Source organism: Rhodamnia argentea, chromosome 10 (assembly GCF_020921035.1).
Source record: "Rhodamnia argentea isolate NSW1041297 chromosome 10, ASM2092103v1, whole genome shotgun sequence".
Classification (NCBI taxonomy): Eukaryota; Viridiplantae; Streptophyta; class Magnoliopsida; order Myrtales; family Myrtaceae; genus Rhodamnia; species Rhodamnia argentea.
In genome coordinates, this window is record NC_063159.1 from 16,563,057 (window position 1) to 16,582,968 (window position 19,912).

At 44.2% G+C, this 19,912-nt stretch overlaps 1 protein-coding gene and 1 pseudogene across 1 annotated transcript; both read left to right on the top strand.

Moving 5' to 3' along the window:
- Nucleotides 1–144: 144 nt before the first annotated feature.
- Nucleotides 145–2,015, top strand: LOC115730952 (annotated as a pseudogene).
- A 4,957-nt stretch (nucleotides 2,016–6,972) lies between these two features.
- Nucleotides 6,973–8,626, top strand: LOC115729690 (4-hydroxyphenylpyruvate dioxygenase-like). The gene is made up of 2 exons (XM_030660314.2): nucleotides 6,973–8,190; nucleotides 8,461–8,626. Exons 1-2 carry the CDS (start codon nucleotides 7,022–7,024, stop codon nucleotides 8,624–8,626), a joined length of 1,335 nt encoding a protein of 444 aa, XP_030516174.2. The 5' UTR covers nucleotides 6,973–7,021.
- The last annotated feature ends 11,286 nt before the right edge of the window (nucleotides 8,627–19,912 follow it).

Genomic DNA, 19,912 nt, shown 5'->3' on the forward strand with positions numbered 1-19,912 from the left:
AAATCAACGAATGGAGTGATTTTTTTTCACAATTAAGGCCAGGCCTATCCGATATTTTCTCGTGTTTTCCTCCACTCGTATCTCGCCACGTGTCCCCAATGCCCTGCATGTATTCACAGTCCCCGCTCCCCTCCCTTGCCCTCCTCACAGTCACCGACACCAGTTGCAAACCAAACCGACGAACCCCCTCGCTTCCGGAAAAAAAGGCCATGGGCAAGCAAAACGACGGCGTTACTGCCGGCTCCGACGACTTCAAGCTCGTCAGCTTCTCCAACTTCGTCCGTTCCAACCCTGGTCCGACCTCTTCCCCGTCCGCCGCTTCCACAACGTCGAGTTCTGGTGCCCCGACGCTACCAGCGCCTCCTGTCCGCTTCTCCTGGGGCCTCGGCATGCCCGTCGTCGCCAAGTCTGGCCTCTCCACCGGCAATGCCACCCATGCCTCCTATCTCTGTCGCTCCGGCGACCTCTGCTTCCTCTTCACTGCCCCCTACTCCCCCTCCATTGCCGCCTCGGACAGCCTCAACCCCTCCTCCATGGCCTCCCTCCCCTCCTTCTCCCACTCTGCCTGCAAAGCCTTTGCCGCCAAGCATGGCCTTGCCGTCTGTGCCCTCGCCATCGAGGTCGAGGACGTTGACGTCGCCTTCCACATTAGTGTCGCCCACGGTGCCAGGCCGGTCTCCCCGCCGGTCGTCCTCGATGGTGCCGCCACCATCGCCGAGGTCCACCTTTATGGCAATGTCGTCCTCCGTTACGTCAGCTACATAACCCCGGCCTCTGATCGTGACAACTCCTCTCCACACTCCCGGTTCCTGCCTCGATTCCAGCCGACGGACGAGGTCTCCTCCTTCCAGCTAGACTTTGGAATCCGGAGGCTCGACCACGCCCCCGGGAACGTCCCCGAGCTTGGCCCTGCGGTCTCATAGGTGAAGCCGTTCACCGGCTTCCATGAACTCGCTGAGTTCACCGAGGACGAAGTTGGGACCGGTGACAGCGGGGTCAACTCGGTCATGCTGGCGAACAACGATGAGATGGTCATCCTGCCGATGACTATGAGTGAGCCGGTGTTCGGGACGAAGAGGAGGAGCCAGACCCAGACATACCTGGAGCACAACGAGGGCCCGGAGGTGCAGCACCTGGCGCTGATGAGCGAGGACATCTTCAGGACGCTGAGGGAGATGAGGAAGCGGGGCGGCCTTGGCGGGTTTGAGTTCATGCAGCCGCCGCCGCACACGTATTACTGGAACCTGAAGGGCCGAGCCGGGGACGTGTTGACAGAGAAGTAGATGAAGGAGTCCGAGGAGGTGGGGATTATGGTGGACGGGGACGGGGACGGGGACGGGGACGGGGACGGGAGGGGACTTGCTCCAGATCTTCACTAAGCCTGTGGGTGACAGGTACGTGATCCATTTCATTTCATGCACGCTCTCTCATTTAGCTACGATCGTATATCATAAACTTTTGATGACATTTTAGATAGGAATAACCATGACATGCACGCACTTGATAGAACTGTCCCTCGGTTACATTCAAAGTCCCAACTTTTTTCTCTTTGATTTCCGGTTGAATTTGCTTCTCTAATTTGATATCAGGAGCGAAATAAATTGCCATAGACTAATTCTTTAAGCGAGGGCCAACTTGAGTAATAGTTGGTGGGATTTATTTCTTCTAAGGCCAAAGCATCTGTTGCCCCTCCTTTGATATTGTTCATCTGGTTTCTCCGGCTGCCTTACTGTGCAGACCAACCCTATTCTTAGAGATCATACAGAGAATGGGGTGCATGCTCCCGGACGACCGCGGAAAGCTGTATCAGAAGGGCGGGTGCGGAAGGTTTGGGAAGGGCAACTTCTCGGAGCTCTTCAGGTCCCTCGAGGAGCACGAGAAGACGCTCAACGCCCGGCGAGTTGCCGGGCCGGCCTCCACCTGAATGGATTGCCTTTGGCCGTCCATTTGTTTTCCTTATGTGTGGCTTCTCATGGAAGCATTGTTTGTCGCTGTACGTTGTGAGTGCTGGCGCATGATTTCAGCTGATGAAGTTGGATGCGTTTGCTCATTCGCTGATATGCGCATTCAGGAAAGCTTTCTCCATTGTCGTGCTTCTCGTTTAGGTGAGCTTCGCGGATGCGATATCATCCCACAAAGAAGGATTATGCTGGTGGTTGATTACGTGATCTCATAATTTGTACTTGTCCTCAGCATATTTTAAGTCTATGATCGATTTATAAAGTCAATATACTAAGCTTCTGATATTGTATCTATTTAACTGTACGCCTTCAATCTGCTACATCACTTAGTATATCAATTTCTTAAATCAGAATCTCAAAATACCTAAGCCTTACAAATGTCAATTTCATGTACCTACGGTATATATATGTGCTCAACGTGAAAGGAAGTAATTAGCGAACTGCGAGATTCACTAGTCAACATATAGTTTCAGTATACGAGGCCTACGAACTTGCAAAGCACGTGGACAACTCTTTTTTTAAGAGTAATCACGGACTTGTCTTTAACCTAGCCTTACGCAACCTTGTCCCAAAGAAAGTGAGTGTAGTTCCTTCATTTCTTGAGTACAACAACAGAACCGTGTTTTCGATTTGGGTGCTATTCGGGTCGAGACTCGGGTTAAGTCGCAACGAACACACAAATGGACGAGGAGGTAAATGGTTCCTAAACATTCGCCCAATGTCTAACGTGGTCCTTGAAATTTTAGTTTGTTCAATGCGATTCATGAATTTTACCTCGATGTGCAATACGGTCCCCAAATTTTTAGTTTGTTTAATGTGGTCTTTGAACTTCTTGTACATGTTCAGTTTGATCCTTAAACTATATGAGAATATTTAATGTTGTCCTTCCAAAGACCTAGGCTAATGGATTATCATGTTAATTATTTAACTAATCTAACTCGACTCTCTCCCAAGGCCATACCAAATCGCAACTTAGGGTTTATGCCTATATGCAAAAATATTCAATTTTAGAGTTGCCACTAATTAGTTTACGTAGTACATCAATTAGACACCTAAATAAAATAGCGGGAGAGCAAAACTACTCCTAAGATCTAGAGATTATGAATTCGGGAACTTGGTTACACTAGATTTTTTAACGCCCTTTCGATACCGTTCATTTTTTTGAAAATCATTTGACAGGTAGCTTGATTAAATTTTAACCTAAGTCACTAATAAAGGTTATCACGCAGGTACACGACCAATTAATGGAATAGCCAAAAATCAAGATAATTGCATAGAGCATGCGCCACAGAATTATTCTCCTTTTTAAGGTTTTTAATTATTTTAAAGGAAAAGACTAACCTATACGCCATGCATGAATTCCTAATTCTAATGCAATGAAATTTATTAAATGCAAGACTATGCTAAGCATGCAAATGAAATTAATCTAAGTAATTACATGGCTATCCTAATGACATGCAATTAAATTAAACTATAGTACAAATGATGTTAAGTGTAGTTAAATCAACTACATGACGTACGAATTAATTAAAGACTTAAACATACAATTCTATATGACATGGCAAGAATGACATGAATGCGCGATGACATGGTGAGATGATATTCTTAATGATTTTCGGATTAATGAACAACCTTAAAAGAAACTATGCCTAAACAATAGTTATCTTACATATTTTAAGGATTTAAACTTGCCTAAACCCCAACCTATTAAAGATAAGTTATTTGTAGACATAAAATCTATTTAAATATGCATATTCTATCCTAAAAATGAACAAAGGGACAACTTCCTTGGTTCTATAATGGAAACAACAGCAGCAGTAGAGGGACAGCACTGGCGAAAGTCCAGTAGTAGTGGCTCTGCTTCTTAGCACAGCAGCAGCGATGTCAACAACAACGACAGCGACCCCAATGCTACTGGTTTTTGGGCCTGGACAACAGCGACTGGAGCAGACACTGCAGCAATAGGGCCGACAGCCGCTAGGGACTCCGACAGGATGGACAGCAGCGGCGGAGCAAGGCTCCGCCGGGAAGAACTCGGCCGAGGGAACTCTCGGCTATATATCTCTCTCTCTTCATAGGTATCTCAAATTTCCTGAGCAGAAATTCTGTATTTCCTCCTCTCAAATTCTAGGCATAACGTCTCCATGTATAGAGAAAAACATTGCAAGTCGGTGGCCTAGAGTTCTTAATTATTCGTAAAATAAACCGTGATCAAAATATTATACGAATTAAGTCCCAAAGGGATAAAATTGCCTTAAGTTGAGCCTTGTGCTCTGTGAGAATTTCGGTCAAGCCTAATAGATAGTTTAGCCAAAATTCTCCTTGCTTGGGCTTTCTTGGGCTTAATTAGGTTTTTAATTGATAAATAGACATTAAATTAAAAGGTCTTTTTCTTTTAATTAAACATGAATGGGTTGAATTAAGCTCCAGATAGGCCCCGTCGCCTTTATGGATTCAGCACTTGCTCCCTACCGATGGCCGAATTTTGCTCTGTGGGCTCTGGTCCACTACGAGTCAATTTTGGCTTTATTTTTCACCGCTGGTCCAAATGAATGCAGATGATTATGTATGCAGAAATAAAAATACAAACTATATGAATTTGAGCTCAATATTTTTATTAGAGACTAATATTAATCTCTAATTTTTTATGCAATTTTTTTCTAAATTAATTAGCCAAATTTAGGTGTCAACAATATGCGATGGGTGATCATGCAAAAATCATAAGTAAATTAATCTGGGAAATGATAGAACCTCGGTTAACCAAGCAAGCAAAAGCCAAGTCTCATCAATACAGGATTCCCAAAATTCACTAAGCAATAAAATTGTGAATGCAACGTGGTGCATGGACTAGTTATCAATAGACCTGTCTAACGTGTGGGTCGGCTCTTAAATGGTCCGACCCAAATCAACCAATTAGCCGGTTTATGACCCATTTACGTGTAGTACAAATTTCTTGCCCATACCTAGCCTCGATCTATACCCGACCGACCCATATTACAAAAACATTTATATATTTAATCTAATCTAAGAAAACTTATTTCCTATAATTTTTTTTAAAATATATTAATTAATCATTGTCAAATTTTTATTTTATTTTTTTACTATTTTATAATTTTAAAAAATTATTTTATTATTTTTATATCTTTAAAAATATGGTTTTTTATTTATTTTAAAAAATATAATTATATTTTTATTATTTGGTTCTAAGACTGGCGTGGGTCGTTGGCTGTCGACATTTCTTGAAGAGCACAAGGTCGCCTCTTCATCAATAAGAGAAGGGAAGGCTAGAAAAGGTCTATTGCCCCCAAGAAACTAAGACATAGCGATAAGTGATGAGGGTAGCCGACCGCCGACCCTCGCCAGGAAAAAAAAAGAAAGAACAAAAAAGTAAAAGGAAAAGTAAAAGAAATGATAAATGCCTCTTAAATGATTTGTAAACGGGTTCACAATGAACTCATTTATAACCCACTTATTTTGGTCTTTTTATTTTATAAACTCATTATGTTGTCTTACTAAATTTGTTATGACTCATTTGCGATCATTTAGATGTTTGTGGGTTTTGGACTCATTATGACAAGTCTAACTATCAACATGATACCCATGATAATGATTTTTTATTCATTTTTAATTATCGTGAATGCAATTTAATATATATTCTATGATTGCATGTCTTTTAACATGCATGAATTATTAAACTAATGACATATGACATGCAATAATTCAATGAAATCTATATGTAAACTAATCCTAATAGCAGGCAAAGGACTTAGGGAATCCTTACCAAAAAAAAAAAAAAGGACGTAGGGAAAATTTCAAAGAAGGGCTTGAAGTTTTCTCATTTTCTCAAATAAAGGCCTTAAGCCAACTTTATTTCAAATAAAGACCTGAAGTACCTTTATTTTTTCTAACAAGGGTCCGAAGTGACTTTTTTTTTCAAATAAGTGCTTGAAGTGGGCATGAAATCTCAAAAAAGGATCTCATTTAAAGGTCATTTCGGTCTTTTTCCTTATTAATTTTTTTTCTTTTTTATTAGATATTTCTTTTTTCTATTTCCTTTAAAATTAACAAAAAAATTAAAAATATATATATACAAAGGAGGGAGGGATGCTCCTCCCGCCTTTGGCCATCACCCCATTAGCAGTGGGCTGGGTGCCACAGGCGAGAAGGACAGCCATGTTGCCCGTGTGGCTAATTTTTTTAAAAAAAATTAATTTTTTTTAATTTTTAAAAAATAGAAAAAGGCAAAAATAAACAAAAAATCGAAATGAGAAATGACGAAAATGCCCTTTAAGTCAAGCCCTTTTTTGAAACTTTATGACCGATTCAGCCCTTATTTGAAACATATTATGCCACTTCAAGCTCTTATTTAAGAAAATGAGAAGAATTGTGGAGGAGGGCGGCGACACCATCGGTGCACCAGGAGGTGGCGGTGCGGAGAGACGGGAAAGAATCGGGACTGCTGGATGGAAATGAAACCGTTGTTAAGGAGTTACTCGATTTTCACCGCTACCAGGAGTCATGCAACTTTCAATTTTCGGTTTGCCGTGTGTCTCGTTGAAATTTTCCTATTGTCGAAATTTTCCTGCCGAGCTTCGAGCCGTCGTGCAGGTTGAGCCGCTCCCCCACGGCCACGACCATGAGCTTCACCAGCGAAGAGGAAGAAGAAGAATGAAAGCGAGAGGAGAGAGAGAGAGAGAAAGCAACGGCAACGGCAGCGATGAGAGAAGAAACAGGAATAATGTGGGACCCACTTTTTAATTCTGACTTGCTTTTTAAATTTTTTCTTTTTATCTTTTTTCGGTCCAGGTGTCACAATTTGACCGGTAGAGGAGCACTTTCACGCCCGCGTTCCCTACACTCGTCTGACGTGTCCCCATTACCCGATCTAATTACACGTTAAAAAGATGTGGGACCATTAACATGGTTAAATTGGGATCGTTTGGTACGGCACTGCCCGATATATGTATTTATACATACAGAGAGTCCCACGTCGCTCCTTCCCTCACAGTCACCGACGCCATTTACAAACCAAAGCCACCGACCCCTCGCATCCGGAAACCATGAGCAACCAAAACGACGGCGTTTCTTCCGGCTCCGACGTCTTCAAGCTCGTTGGCTTCTCCAACTTCGTCCGTTCCAACCCCCGGTCCGACCTCTTCCCCGTCCGCCGCTTCCATCATGTCGAGTTCTGGTGCACTGATGCCACCAATGTCTCCGGCCGCTTCTCCTGGGGCCTTGGCATGCCCGTCGTCGCCAAGTCCGACCTCTCCACCGGCAATGCCACGCATGCCACCTATCTCTGCCGCTCTGGCGATCTCTGCTTCCTCTTCACTGCCCCCTACTCCCCCTCCATTGCCTCCTCCGATGGCCTCGGCCCCTCTTCCATGGCCTCCCTCCCCTCCTTCTCCTACTCTGCCTGCGTCGCCTTCGCCGCCAAGCACGGCCTTGCCGTCCGGGCCCTCGCCATCGAGGTCGAGGACGCCGACGCCGCCTTCCGCACCAGCGTCGCCCACGGAGCCAGGCCGGTCTCGCCGCCGGTCGTCCTCGACGGCCGCGCCGCCATCGCCGAGGTCCACCTCTACGGCGACGTCGTCCTCCGCTACGTCAGCTACAAAACCCCGGCCTCTGATCGCGACAACTCCTCTCCAGACTCCTGGTTCCTGCCTCGATTCCAGCCAACGGACGAGGCCTCCTCCTTCCCGCTAGACTTCGGAATCCGAAGGCTCGACCACGCCGTCGGGAATGTCCACGAGCTTGGCCCGGCGGTCTCGTATGTGAAGCAGTTCACCGGCCTCCACGAGTTCGCTGAGTTCACCAAGGACGACGTCGGGACAGATGAGAGCGGGCTTAACTCGGTCGTGCTGGGGAACAACGACGAGACGGTCCTCCTACCATTGAATGAGCCGGTGTTGGGGACGAAGAGGAGGAGCCCAATCCAGACATACCTGGAGCACAACGAGGGCCCCGGGGTGCACCACCTAGCGCTGATGAGCGAGGACATCTTCAGGACGCTGAAGGAGATGAGGAAGCGGAGCGGGGTTGGCGGGTTCCAGTTAATGCCGCCGCCGCCGCCGCCGCCGCCGCCCACTTATTACCGGAACCTGAGGGGCCGAGCCGGGGACGTGTTGACGGAGGAGCAGATGAAGGAGTGCGAGGAGCTGGGGATTATGGTGGACAGGGACGACGAGGGGACTCTGCTCCAGATCTTCACTAAGCCTGTGGGTGATAGGTACGCAATCGATTCCATGCAGGTTCTCTCCTTTAGCTACGATTGTCTAGCGGAAACTTCTGATAACAATTTAGATAGGAATAACCATGACATGCACGCAACTTGATAGAGTAAATTTAAGCAAAGTCCCAACTTCTTTCTTGGGTTTTCGGTTGAATTTGCTACTTGAATTTAACATCAGGGGCAAAAAATTTGCCATCTGATCTTTCGCAAGGCCCGCCAAAGTATCTGCTATTGATGGTCCTCCATTGATGCTGTTCGTCTGTGCAGGCCAACCCTATTCATAGAGATCGTACAGAGAGTGGGGTGCATGCTTACCGATGATGTCGGAAAACTTTATCAGAAGGGCGGGTGCGGAGGGTTCGGGAAGGGCAACTTCTCGGAGCTCTTCAAGTCCATCGAGGAGTACGAGAGGACGCTCGAGTCCCCCGCCTGAAGGGATACGCCTTTGGCCATTTGTTTCCTTTGACTGCGGTCTCTTATGGAAGCATACTATGTCGCTGTGTATTTGAATCCTAAGCATTGACGGAATAAGCACCCTTTGCCAATAAAGTTGGATGTGTTCGTCCTTCACGGCATGAACCAGCAAAGAAGGTCGAACTTTGTGAACAAGCCGATAATCGCTCGAGCAACTCAGCAGATTCCCGCGACTCGTATCGCCTTTCAGATGTTTGATCTAAGATTAACGATCTGGCTTGTTGCATGATTCGGACAGGGCAGCAATTCATACCCTCCGGGGCATCCCTAACAAATTCGATACTTCGAAATCCAAAGGACACGCACACATATATAAAAGCTACAAAAGTAGCTCACAGCTTGAAATTTCTGCTAGTACACGGGCATAGAGCCATTACTTGATTTCTATCATAGAGTTGTCTGTATACACGGCTTGAAATGTCTGCCCACCATTCCTGGCAACCTTTTGGCCTTCATCGGTTGCACTCGTCAAAAGCTTAACCACTGGATCGTTCTCGAGTTCTCCCTCCATCTGTATATTGCCGCCCGGCAAGCCCTCACCCGCCCAAATAAAAAAAGTACCGGACCGAACCGGCCGATCCCAGACCATTTTCACGGAACCGGTTCTCAAAATTTGAAACTGGTGAATATCGGTCTAGCTTCCGGTTCAAGGTGTAGAGCCACGCACCCCTGCCACCCGAACTGGACCTAACTTTATTTTTATTTTTATTTATTACAACAATGAAGACCTTAATTAGTAATCGGCCATTATTCAAAAATCCTAATTGCCATTGCCATTCTTCATCTCAGTCACGTAGTGCGCTCAAGCCTTATGCCTCCTCACTCTCCTCAATCCCTCTCGCTCGCTGCGGCGGCTCAATGCCACCCTCTGTCGCTCTCGCTCTCGCTCGCGGCTCGATGCCACCCTCTGTCAAGCGCTCCCTGTCTTGTAAGTAAATTTTTTCGGGGTAATTTATTAGCTCTTGGCGCTGCGTTATTTGCTTCAATGCCTTTTGAACTATTCGATATTTGAATAATATAAAATTGATTTTTGGATTTGAGCACGTTTGTCGCATTTTTGGATTTGATCGTTGGTAGCCTTGATTTATGGTAGGCGCCGGAAAAGGAGAACGACGACATAAAAAGACTAACGATTCTTGTGGCTATTGAAGAAAAACTATTCATGAATAGTGAGAACTATTTATGAATACTAAAAAAACAAAAAACATTATTTGTCATTAATGAAGGAAGGCTACTATTGAAGAACGAAAAAAAAAAAAAAAGTCATGTTTGTTTTTCTTCAACATTCATTGTCTTGTCTTTTATTTGATTTTTGTATGTTTTGTTTGTCCTTTCTTATTAGTAACTTTTTGACTTTTTTTGTTGGTTCATTTATAATTGTCAAAAAGGGTTGTAAGTGTGTGGGATGTTGTCTTCGTTAATGTAGGTGTTCTGCTACTATATAAGTACCTGAGGGTGAGTGTTGTATTAAGTATCCATCAAAAAGCATTCCAATAAAAGATTTACTCCATCTGATCTTTATTTTGTGCCGTTGTTCTAAATTTCCCAAAGTCATCATTGTTGTTTTGGTTCCAACATTGAATAGGGGGAATTTTCATTTTCGTTAACTGATTGGACAAATGGCCGAGAATGATTCGATGTGCCTGTGTGTATATCCAACCATGTTATCCACGATGGGAGACTAATTTGGGGTCTTGAATTATTACTTACTGGAAATGAATTGAGAGGATGGTTCAACCAATGTAGTTGCTAACTTGCTATGGTCAAGGATTGCAAGATGGATTCGGAATATCTCATTTGATGGGGACAATTGTGCAAAAAGTCCTAAACCTACCGTAATTTTTGCCAATTCGTTATAAACCTTTCAATTTTTCAAATTGAGTCATCAATCTTTTTTTTATTTTGTCAATTAAGTCCATCCGGTCAATTTTAACTAATATTTGCTAAAGTGAATGCCTGTCTTTCTATGTGGCAAGGCTGGCTATGATGTGGACAATTTCAATAATATTTTCATATATTTTTTGATTTTTCTTTCTTTCTTCTTCCATTTGCAGGTGGTCGGCCATTGGCCATGGCTGGGCGGGCTGACCTTGCATGGCCGACGACTCCCCTTACCGGGGCACTCCTAGCCGAGCCGAGCCTTGCTTGTGGCGAACGAGAGCGACCCTCTTCCAAGCAAGGCCAACCCACCTAGCCATGGCCACCGGCCAACCACCGGCAAAAGGAAGAAGAAAGAGAAAAAAATAAAAAAAGGGAAAGAAAAAATAAAAATATAAAAAACCAAAAAAATAAGAATATTAAAAATTATCAAAAATTATCTATATCAACGCCGACCGTGCCACGTAAGATCGCCTGCATCCACATTAGCAATTTCCGATCAAAATTGGCTGAATGAACTCAAGAGGTAAAGTGTGAAAAGGTTTAAGACTCATTGACAAAATTAAAAGGTTTAGAAATGAATTGGCAAACGTGCAATATATTTAGGACATTTTGGACAATTTTTCATCATTTCACGCGGTGGTTTGCTTGGTTCAAAGATGAACAACGTGACTTGCTCACGTTAACAAATTAGTTTACCCTGCCTATTTATTATAAGTCTAATCAGTTCAGTATTTACCTACTGTTACTTGGGAAAATTTGTTAGTTATCGCTTTTTTGACCTAGCGACCCCAACTTTACAGTCTTCTTCTCATCCAACCTTCCTTGACTCATCGTATTAGCGTCTGAAAAAAAAAATAGATAGTAAATGAGCTGTAAAGTTAGCAGAACAGAAATCAAATATTTGGGGATGGACCCTAGCACTTCCTCTCTATCCGAAAGGAAAGGACAAGACCACCTTTCGTACATTTCTACTAGTCTAGAATTCGAATAGTGAACGAAAGACCAAGAAATTGGATTTAGAAAGCACTTCCAGCAAAGTTGACGGCTGTGTGGCTCTCATTCAGCTGGAAGTAGGAAATCAATCTCGGCACGACCGATGACTTAGTCTCCTTCTCCGCTTTGACTCAACCACCTACCCTACTTCTTAGAAAAGATCCGATAGATAGCAGCTATCTAAAGCGCTTTTAAGCCCTTCGCCAATCACAGGCTTTCATCTAGTAAGTCCTAGTACTATGTTTTCCAAGCTTGACTATCTAATTATACTTTTGTAGTTCTTTGTGCTATGCCCTGTAAAGATGATCAAGAAATCAGATCGGATAGGGTTTCACCCGAACCTACCGGTGAACTGGTGAATATCGATTCGGTTCCAGGTATGAACCCACCATCTAGACCACCAAGATCGGATCGATATGTACATGTTTCAAAATCCTAATTAGAGTGTCCCTTGTGACCTTCCCTAATCCCTAATTCAATTAAATGGTGAGATTTTTTGCATCGGAAGAAGGAGGGTAACGAACACGTGAGGAAAGCAGAGAAGCAAGAAAGGAAAGTGAGATCAAAATCTTGGAACCCGAGAGATGACCACAGTACAAGAACCCCCGAGATGTCCACATTTTCACGTGCGTAGGATCTGTCCCTCCCGTTCTCCAACTCCTCACTCTTCAATCAAGATCTAGTAGAAACAATTGCCGCCCGTGATTTGCGATGCTGGCGATCAAGATCAGCAATGGAACACGTGATTCGTGATACTTAGCATGAAGAGCAGACGAACTTCTGCATCGAGAGCGGAGGCCCATCGAACTCGGGATTTCTTGCCACGTTCGTATTTTTTCCGTTGGACAGTGCCTTGCGCTGATTGGGACGTACCTTCACTAACTAGAAAGGATGACATCCTACATCATTTGCTTGCTGTTTTACTTTGAATTTGTGGAGGAGTCCATCTTTTTCTTTCCTTTTTTTTGCCTTTCTTTTCCCCATTTCTTGCCTTTTACTTAAAAGGCTAGTTCTATGAACCCATCTAGAAATCGGACCGGACCGGTGGTCCTCTTCCCCAGTAGGTCCAGTAACCCGTGAGCGGTTCTTGGTTTCCAGTTTGGGGAACCGACCCTCTGTGGGCAGTTCTTGGTTCCAAGGATGAGAACCGGCCCATCTTGGAACCAATCATTCCTAATGCCCTGTTGATTTGTTGCATTATTTGTTAACTGCTCCATCTTCAAAATTGAAACAGCGAAGGGCCATATCCAAAATTGAGATCTGAGGCCAGGTATGATATATTTATCCCAAAGCGAGGCATAGAACCTTGCTTTCATGAGGACTGGTAGGAGACATACCAATGTACATCCTGGGCCTCGACATACTTATACTTGGAGGGAAAGCCGTTCAGATGGAGAAGATGGCAGCTTAGCCTGAACCTCTTGCAATTTGGGGATTCGGCGAGTTTTCTTTGGGTAAAATTTGTTGTGATGTAACTCACGGAATAGGATTGGATCGGAGGTGCGAAAAATTCGGTAAACAAACATGACGAGATGCTACCACTCTAGATACCATTGCATTTGCTATTACTAAGGAGCTAATCAATCCAAAGGCATCGGTTCTTCTCTTTTCCATTCCAGCGATTCGAGGGCGCAGTTTCAGTTTTACAGGTGAATGTATACCCAAAGGGCCTAGACAATGTTATGGCCGTCATGTCCGATGGACAAAACGGTCTGACGCCCGTTTGATAAGATTCATTTCATTATTGCATAGGAGATTTTTCTCACAGCCTCGTGTACCAGATCCAGATGTAGTCGTCATCTTGAATCAAGGTTCAAGCGTTCGATGGTTCGGTATGGAAACTCTAAAGCAAATCGCTGGCATTTCATTGGCATTAAAGTAGAGGGCCTTTCTTTTTGCAAGCACTGCTACATTCAAGTAGAGCAGCTCAGTCTGTATGGCAATGAAGTCTCCCAGCCGTCAGAAGTGCATAACTGTGCCACTATGGTGTAGAACAGACACTATCAGTTACCCTTTTGAGGACTAATTTGAGGACATCGGGCTCCATATCTGTTAGCGCTGGTTGACTGCATCCTCCAAGGAGACTGCATTATATTTGTATAATGCTTCGTTACTATCTTGTGAATCTCATTGCAAATATTCAATGTGATATGCCCCCTTCAGTCCACTTCTTGCTTTCAGGCCTGGCAAGGGTTGTTATCTGTTGTCGTTGCAGGGAGATTTATTACTTTTTCCGAACACACCCGCAATAATGCCATCCCTAACTTTTCTTTCAATCTTGGTTGCAGTCCCCGAAACTTCAGGGATCGTGCTGGATTCTCCGCTGAGGCGAGCTTCCGAAGAGCTTCAAATTTTTAAGAGGCATGTCAACTCCTTCACGTAAGCGGCGCTTATTGTATTAGTTTCCTCAAAGCCTAGTTGTGGAGCTCTTATAGTCTAGGGAAAACTGGGTTCATGGAGAAAACTGCAAATTTTTGATCTTAAAAAGGCTCGGGGGGTTTGGGCCGAAACGCAAACGACATGCTCGCCCCCCCTGGCCCGTCTGTCTCACATCAAAGGAAAAATTTCCCCCCAAAACCTCTATTGACGCCGTGCGATTAGTCTTGCAAGAACTTCAGTAGCGGTCATCACTTCGAACTCCTTGCGATCTGAGACATAAAAAACGAAAAGAATCCTACCTTTTCAACATTACAAACTTTGCTGAACACCACAATTGTCACGCCCCGATCTTCGGACCCGCAACAATCCTACCAAAACGCCTCGAGTCAAAATGGACGACATCTCAAGCACGTCATCGGTCCATTATTTTTATTTTTTATTAACACATGGGAAACGTGTAATTTCCCCAAACAATAAATTAAAAGCAGGGATAGAACAATAGGAAGTCAAATCAATCAACATCAACCAAAAATCACTTTTATTTAATTATTTTGTTAACCTAGGTAAAATACATATACACAAGCCCTACCTCTGGATCACTTTCTACGGTTCTCACAAAAATACTAGTTCAAGGTTGGGGGATAACATTACTCCATGCTACTAAAAAAGAAACCACGCTCACTTTCAGCTTTCCATAGCTAAAGCCCGAAAAATGGTTAACAATAACGGGGTGAGATATAAAATCTACGTGAGTCAACGCCTAAGTCCAAGTAAGACAGTGACTCACTCAAGGCATCTTAAACATGCGGGATAATATCGATAGCAAATCAATAGCGTGTAACTCACGCCACGCTATAACTACTACATGACCAAGTCCTAAATCACATGCAAACTTACCCCGCCTTATTCCACACGATGAACAATTCATATGTATGCATGCAATCATTTACATATAACCAAGGCAAATAACTAGAACACTCATCACAACTCGCATGTGCAATGCACCAACGTGTTCAAGTTATTATAGGCCATTAGGCCCGGCATACTAGTTAGTTGGTGCCCGACACACTAGTCCGTTGGTGCCTAGTGTACTAGCCGGTTGGTGCCTAGTGTACTAGCTAGTTGGTGCTCCACCGGCATGACCAAGCATCGTCTCATTCCTTCGGCGGCGACGACCGTTAAACCATGTGATTTCGGGCCGTCACAGCACGACTAACAAACATTCCCGTAAAGAGTGTAGGTCCGTCCAAACTGCGACCGGCATCCGATCAATCCGACATCACGAATCATTGTGCATCCAATAAGTCGCGTGATTTCGATCATCACATCACGAGTTTATTAGGTTAACCCTTATATGACCACACAAACACGCTAAATAACCAAACGAATTTAAATCTTTGCATTTAATTCAATATACATACACAAACAATTATGCCCAAAACTTGACTCCAAGCCATTTTTATGATCAAATTTCAGTTCACACACGATTACATATACACAGTCTATCCACTAGACGTGCATTTGTAAATAGGGTAATCAGTCACCAAAATGCACATCAATCATAACACTCAATAGTCATCCAATAATCGTCCGATAATGACCATCCATTAATTAATTGACTAATAATTAATTCTCTTGGCAATAAATAATTGATTCAATTAGCAGCTAATAAATCACAATTACAAATAATTAAATATATCTTAATTAATTAACCCGACTTTAGTTAATTAATCTATTTCAACCAATTAATCCATGTTTCAATTAATTGTCATCTCAATACACGACTGACCCGACTTCAGACAAATAATCCGATCATGATTTAAATAAATATATCCGACACCAATCAATTATTTTAATCGGCAACTAACAATAATTATTCTAAGCCTTTAAACGCAGTTAACACCTATTCAGAGTTTAGGGGTTAACTCACAAATTTCGATGGTCGGTGTCGAGTGAAGGCGACGACAGTTGAGGTTCGCGAGACGGCGACGACGCGAGTTTGGTTTCAAGTCCGCAGCGGACGACGGAATCCACGGTTCGGGTTTTCAAGTCACGGTTGGGGTTTTGGGTCGGGATCGCGGTCCCACGGATCGCTGCGACAGTCGAGAAAAGGGCCACGACGGAGCTTTGAGTCGACGGGATGGCTCCGGGTCAGGATCGGCAGCTCGGGCTCGGGTCTTAAACAGCTGGGCAGCGGCCGGTCGATGGCGTTCCGAACTGCTAGGCTCGAAGAGCAGTTGGTCAGCGGCTGCTGGACAACCAGCGGAGTTGTCGGGGGCTGAGCAGATGCGGCGAGGCTGGGTCTCAACGCAATACAGGGGCCGGGAGCTGAGGAAAAAGTGGCACGACGGCGGAGCAGGAGGTTGGGTTTGCCGGATCTAGGTCTCGAGTGACAAAGCACGACGGCGGCGAGCCGCGTTGGCTCTCGGGCCAGCAGCCTCGCGAGTCCCAGGGAGTCCAACGGCGTCGAACCGAAGCTGGCGCGGCGCAAAACGACGGCTGGGTGGTGGTCGTGCAGTGGCGGGGGTTATGGAGGTCGGGTGAGTTGCAGGCGAGAAAAATAAATAGAAGAAGAAGAAGACGACGACGTTGGGGGAGGGTTCGGTCGCCTCAGCAGAAGAGAGAGAGAGAGAGAGAGTGTGAGAGTAAAAAGTCAAAAAAGTTAAAACTTGGGGAAGGGTTTTAGAAATTGACGTCAGCCTTGCTGACATGAGATAAAGGGTGCGTTTGGGAATAGCTTTCCCAAGGCACTTTGGCCCTCTAAAGTCCTTGGGGAAAAAATTTTGGTGTTTGGCAATCCACTTTAAGAAAATGCAAATGTGGGCCAAAGCTGAAAGCCCAAGGCAGCTGGGGACCTGCCTTGGGCATTTAGCATTTTCGGAAGGCTAGGTATACAGTAAAATGAATTTTTTTTTCTTCCCAAATTGCCCCCGCTTTTTATTTTATTTTCCAATTTAGCCCATGCACTTGTTGAAGTGGTGGAGGAGAGGGCGGGACTTACATGTCGACGAGGGATTCGCAACACCGGCGTTGATCGCCTAGGGTCGTGCGGCTAGGGTTGCCTTCCGCCTGACCGTGCGACGTCGAGAGGCACGACGAGTTTTCAGTCGTCTCGCCCCCTGTGGAAGGCAACCCTAGCCACAAGTCAGAGGCACAACCCGAGGTTGGGGACCTTCGCCTAAGGTTGCGCGACATTGACGTCGCCTTGACGAGGTTGGCGGTCGCGAGGCACAAGATCGATGGCGACGAGCTTTGAACGACCGTTTGCTCATGGCGAGTCGAAGGTAATTTGGGGTCGACAGGAGGGGAGGGGGGAGGGGTTGAAGGACGAGACGAGGAGAGGTCGTGGGGGTCGAGTAACCGGATCTAAGGGCGACGAGCTTCAAACGACCAGGGGGAGGACGAGGGGGAGGATGAGACGGGACGAGACGGGAAGGGAAGCTCGGGTTGCTCGACAAGGATCGTCGGCGAGTCGGCGGCACGCTCCGACAGGCTCCGACAAGTGCTCCTCCATATCTTCTCTTCCTGGCCATGGTCCTCTTTTTTATTTCCTTTCTTTATATTTTTTTTAATTTCAAAGTTGCTTTTGCAAAATGAGTTATCCAAACACTACCTAGCTTTCACCAGACACGCCTTCACTCAAAGGTCCTTGAGAAAATGGCTTTGCATTCCCCCAAAATGTTCCCAAACGCAGCCAAAGAAAGATTATATAAGATTAAAGAGAGAGAGAGATGCTCGGCTGCTTGGGAGGAGTTCGGTCAGAATGAAATAGAAGTGGGGCCCACGTTTCCAATTCTCACTTGCTGTATTCGGCTAAAAACAAAAAAGATGTGGGGAGAGAGATTCTCGGCTGAAAATAAAGAGAAAATAGCGTCCACAAGATAAAATTCAAATCATTCTTCATAAACTTGTCTTTAAGCACATAAATTTCAGGGCAAAAATGTAATTCAATAGATGGGTATCGGACGGTCATTTGGCTTGATCGACTGAGGATAAAATTGAGATTTTTTTCACTTAGGGGTCGGACAAAGTTAATTTGATTGGCAGCTGAAGCATTCTATCTAATGGCCATCACATTTGACAAGCTGGGGCAACTAGAGGAGAGAGAGCAAGCTGCATCATCCTTCCAGAAACACATTAAGGCCCTCGAAAACGTAGCTGATGATGAAGATCCTCTCTTGAAATGAGTGCATAGGAAACAGCAGCTGCAAAGTCGACGAAGAGAAACATATGACCCAGTCGCCACGCAGCTCTTGCCCGCCCTCACTGTGGTTGGCCTTCCCTTGTTGTGGCCGTCAATGCCCTTGTGGTAGCCCATGATAGCCGAGGCGATTGTGGCTCTCTAAAGAAAAAAAAAAAAATAAATTAAGAGTTATTCACGTCAAGACTAGCTATGCTATATAGGACAATCGACATTGAGTGGATCATCATTTCAGTAATTTTCGATCAAAATTAGCCGGAAAGATTGCGTTAGCATTTTATTAAAAGATTTAGGACTAGATGACAAATATTAATAAGGTTTATCACCAAATTAGCACAATTGAAATGTTTAGAATTGAGTTGCCAAATTATGAAAAATTATAGGACTAAATTAGCACAATTGAAAAATTTAGGATTGAATTACCCATCATACTATAGGTCAAGATCTTTTTGAACAATTATTTGGAAAACAATCGTAACTATCTCCAACATGTATAAAGAGAAAACCTAATATCAAACAAGCGCGCTTTTCGTTGTGATGTGCATTTTAGTTCTGGTTCAACAAAGGTTGTGATGTTATGATTCCCATAGCATCCACATAAATCGCAAAGCTAAGATCGTCCTCCTCCAATTCAATTGGGAAATTCTTGCTTGGGCAAGCGTTCCTAGGAAGGGCGTATTTACAAGAATAGATTCAAAAACATATACTTTGACAAACCTTCAACTTTAACTCATGTCCCAATTCTATCGTAAACATTTTTTGTCTCAAAAAAAACTCTCTAACTTTTGACCCAATTCTAATTCTATCCTAAACTTTTTTTGTCTTATAAACAAATCTCAATTTTAGGTCCATTTTTGATTTTACTCTAATTTTTTGTCTATCGCATAAAAAATCGCTAACTTTTACGTGAGTCCTAAATCTACGTCCATTAACCCTCTATCACCCTTAGTGAATTTAGGCCCGGTTTTCGATCTCTTGCACTTGGGAATAATCTATCTCTCGTGATTGGAGATCTCGTGCTTGGGCTCTCAAATAGCTCGTGCTTTGTAGCTTTTCATTTCTCACTTATCAACGATAAATTTTGGAGGGAAAGTTAATATGGGCATATTTATGACTCAAATACAAGTTTGTGATTTTTTACGAGACTGCAAAAATATTAGAGTAAAATTGAGATTGGACGGTAAAATTGGGACAAGATTGAAAGTTAAGGTTTTTTTTTTTTTTTTAGAATAAAACAAAAGTTTAGAAAAGAATCTAGATTGAATTTAAATTTGAAAGTTTTTATGAGATAAAAGATGAAATTGAGTTAAGAGATAAAGTTTGAGAGGTTTATTAAATATATTAGGCCTAAAAAAGCCTGTTAAGGAGGCACACATTATACTTCATTTGATCCTAAGTCCCATCTGTGCGGAAATTGCGGATGTCCAAAGTCCCATCCTCTATAGTTTCAATTCAACAACTTGGCTTCATTTCTCCTGATTGGTGGAGAAGATCTTCAACAACTCGTCTATCTCAAGAGAGGTCAAATCTGTCAATTCCGCCTCTGAAATTTCCGCCCCCCAAGAGAAGCCGAGCCAGAGTTTCAGTTTCACTTGACTGCTTCGACCTTGGAGAGCGCGAGAGAACAGAGGATTCCAAAAACATCGCCTGCACTCCCGCCCACCCTCCTTACCATGAACCTTCTCTGTCCCCCGATAACGTCGCCACGTCACTCCAACCCAACCTCAACCCATTTCCTGGCACGCCTTTGCATTTCCCCCGCGGGGTTCCTTCCTCTCACATCTCGCCACG

Excerpts from the sequence above, each read along its gene's own strand:
- LOC115729690 (XM_030660314.2), top strand. The coding sequence starts at position 7,022 with ATGAGCAACCAAAACGACGGCGTTTCTTCCGGCTCCGACGTCTTCAAG. Across the intron at positions 8,191-8,460 it reads ACTAAGCCTGTGGGTGATAG|GCCAACCCTATTCATAGAGA; the intron begins GTACGCAATCGA and ends TCGTCTGTGCAG.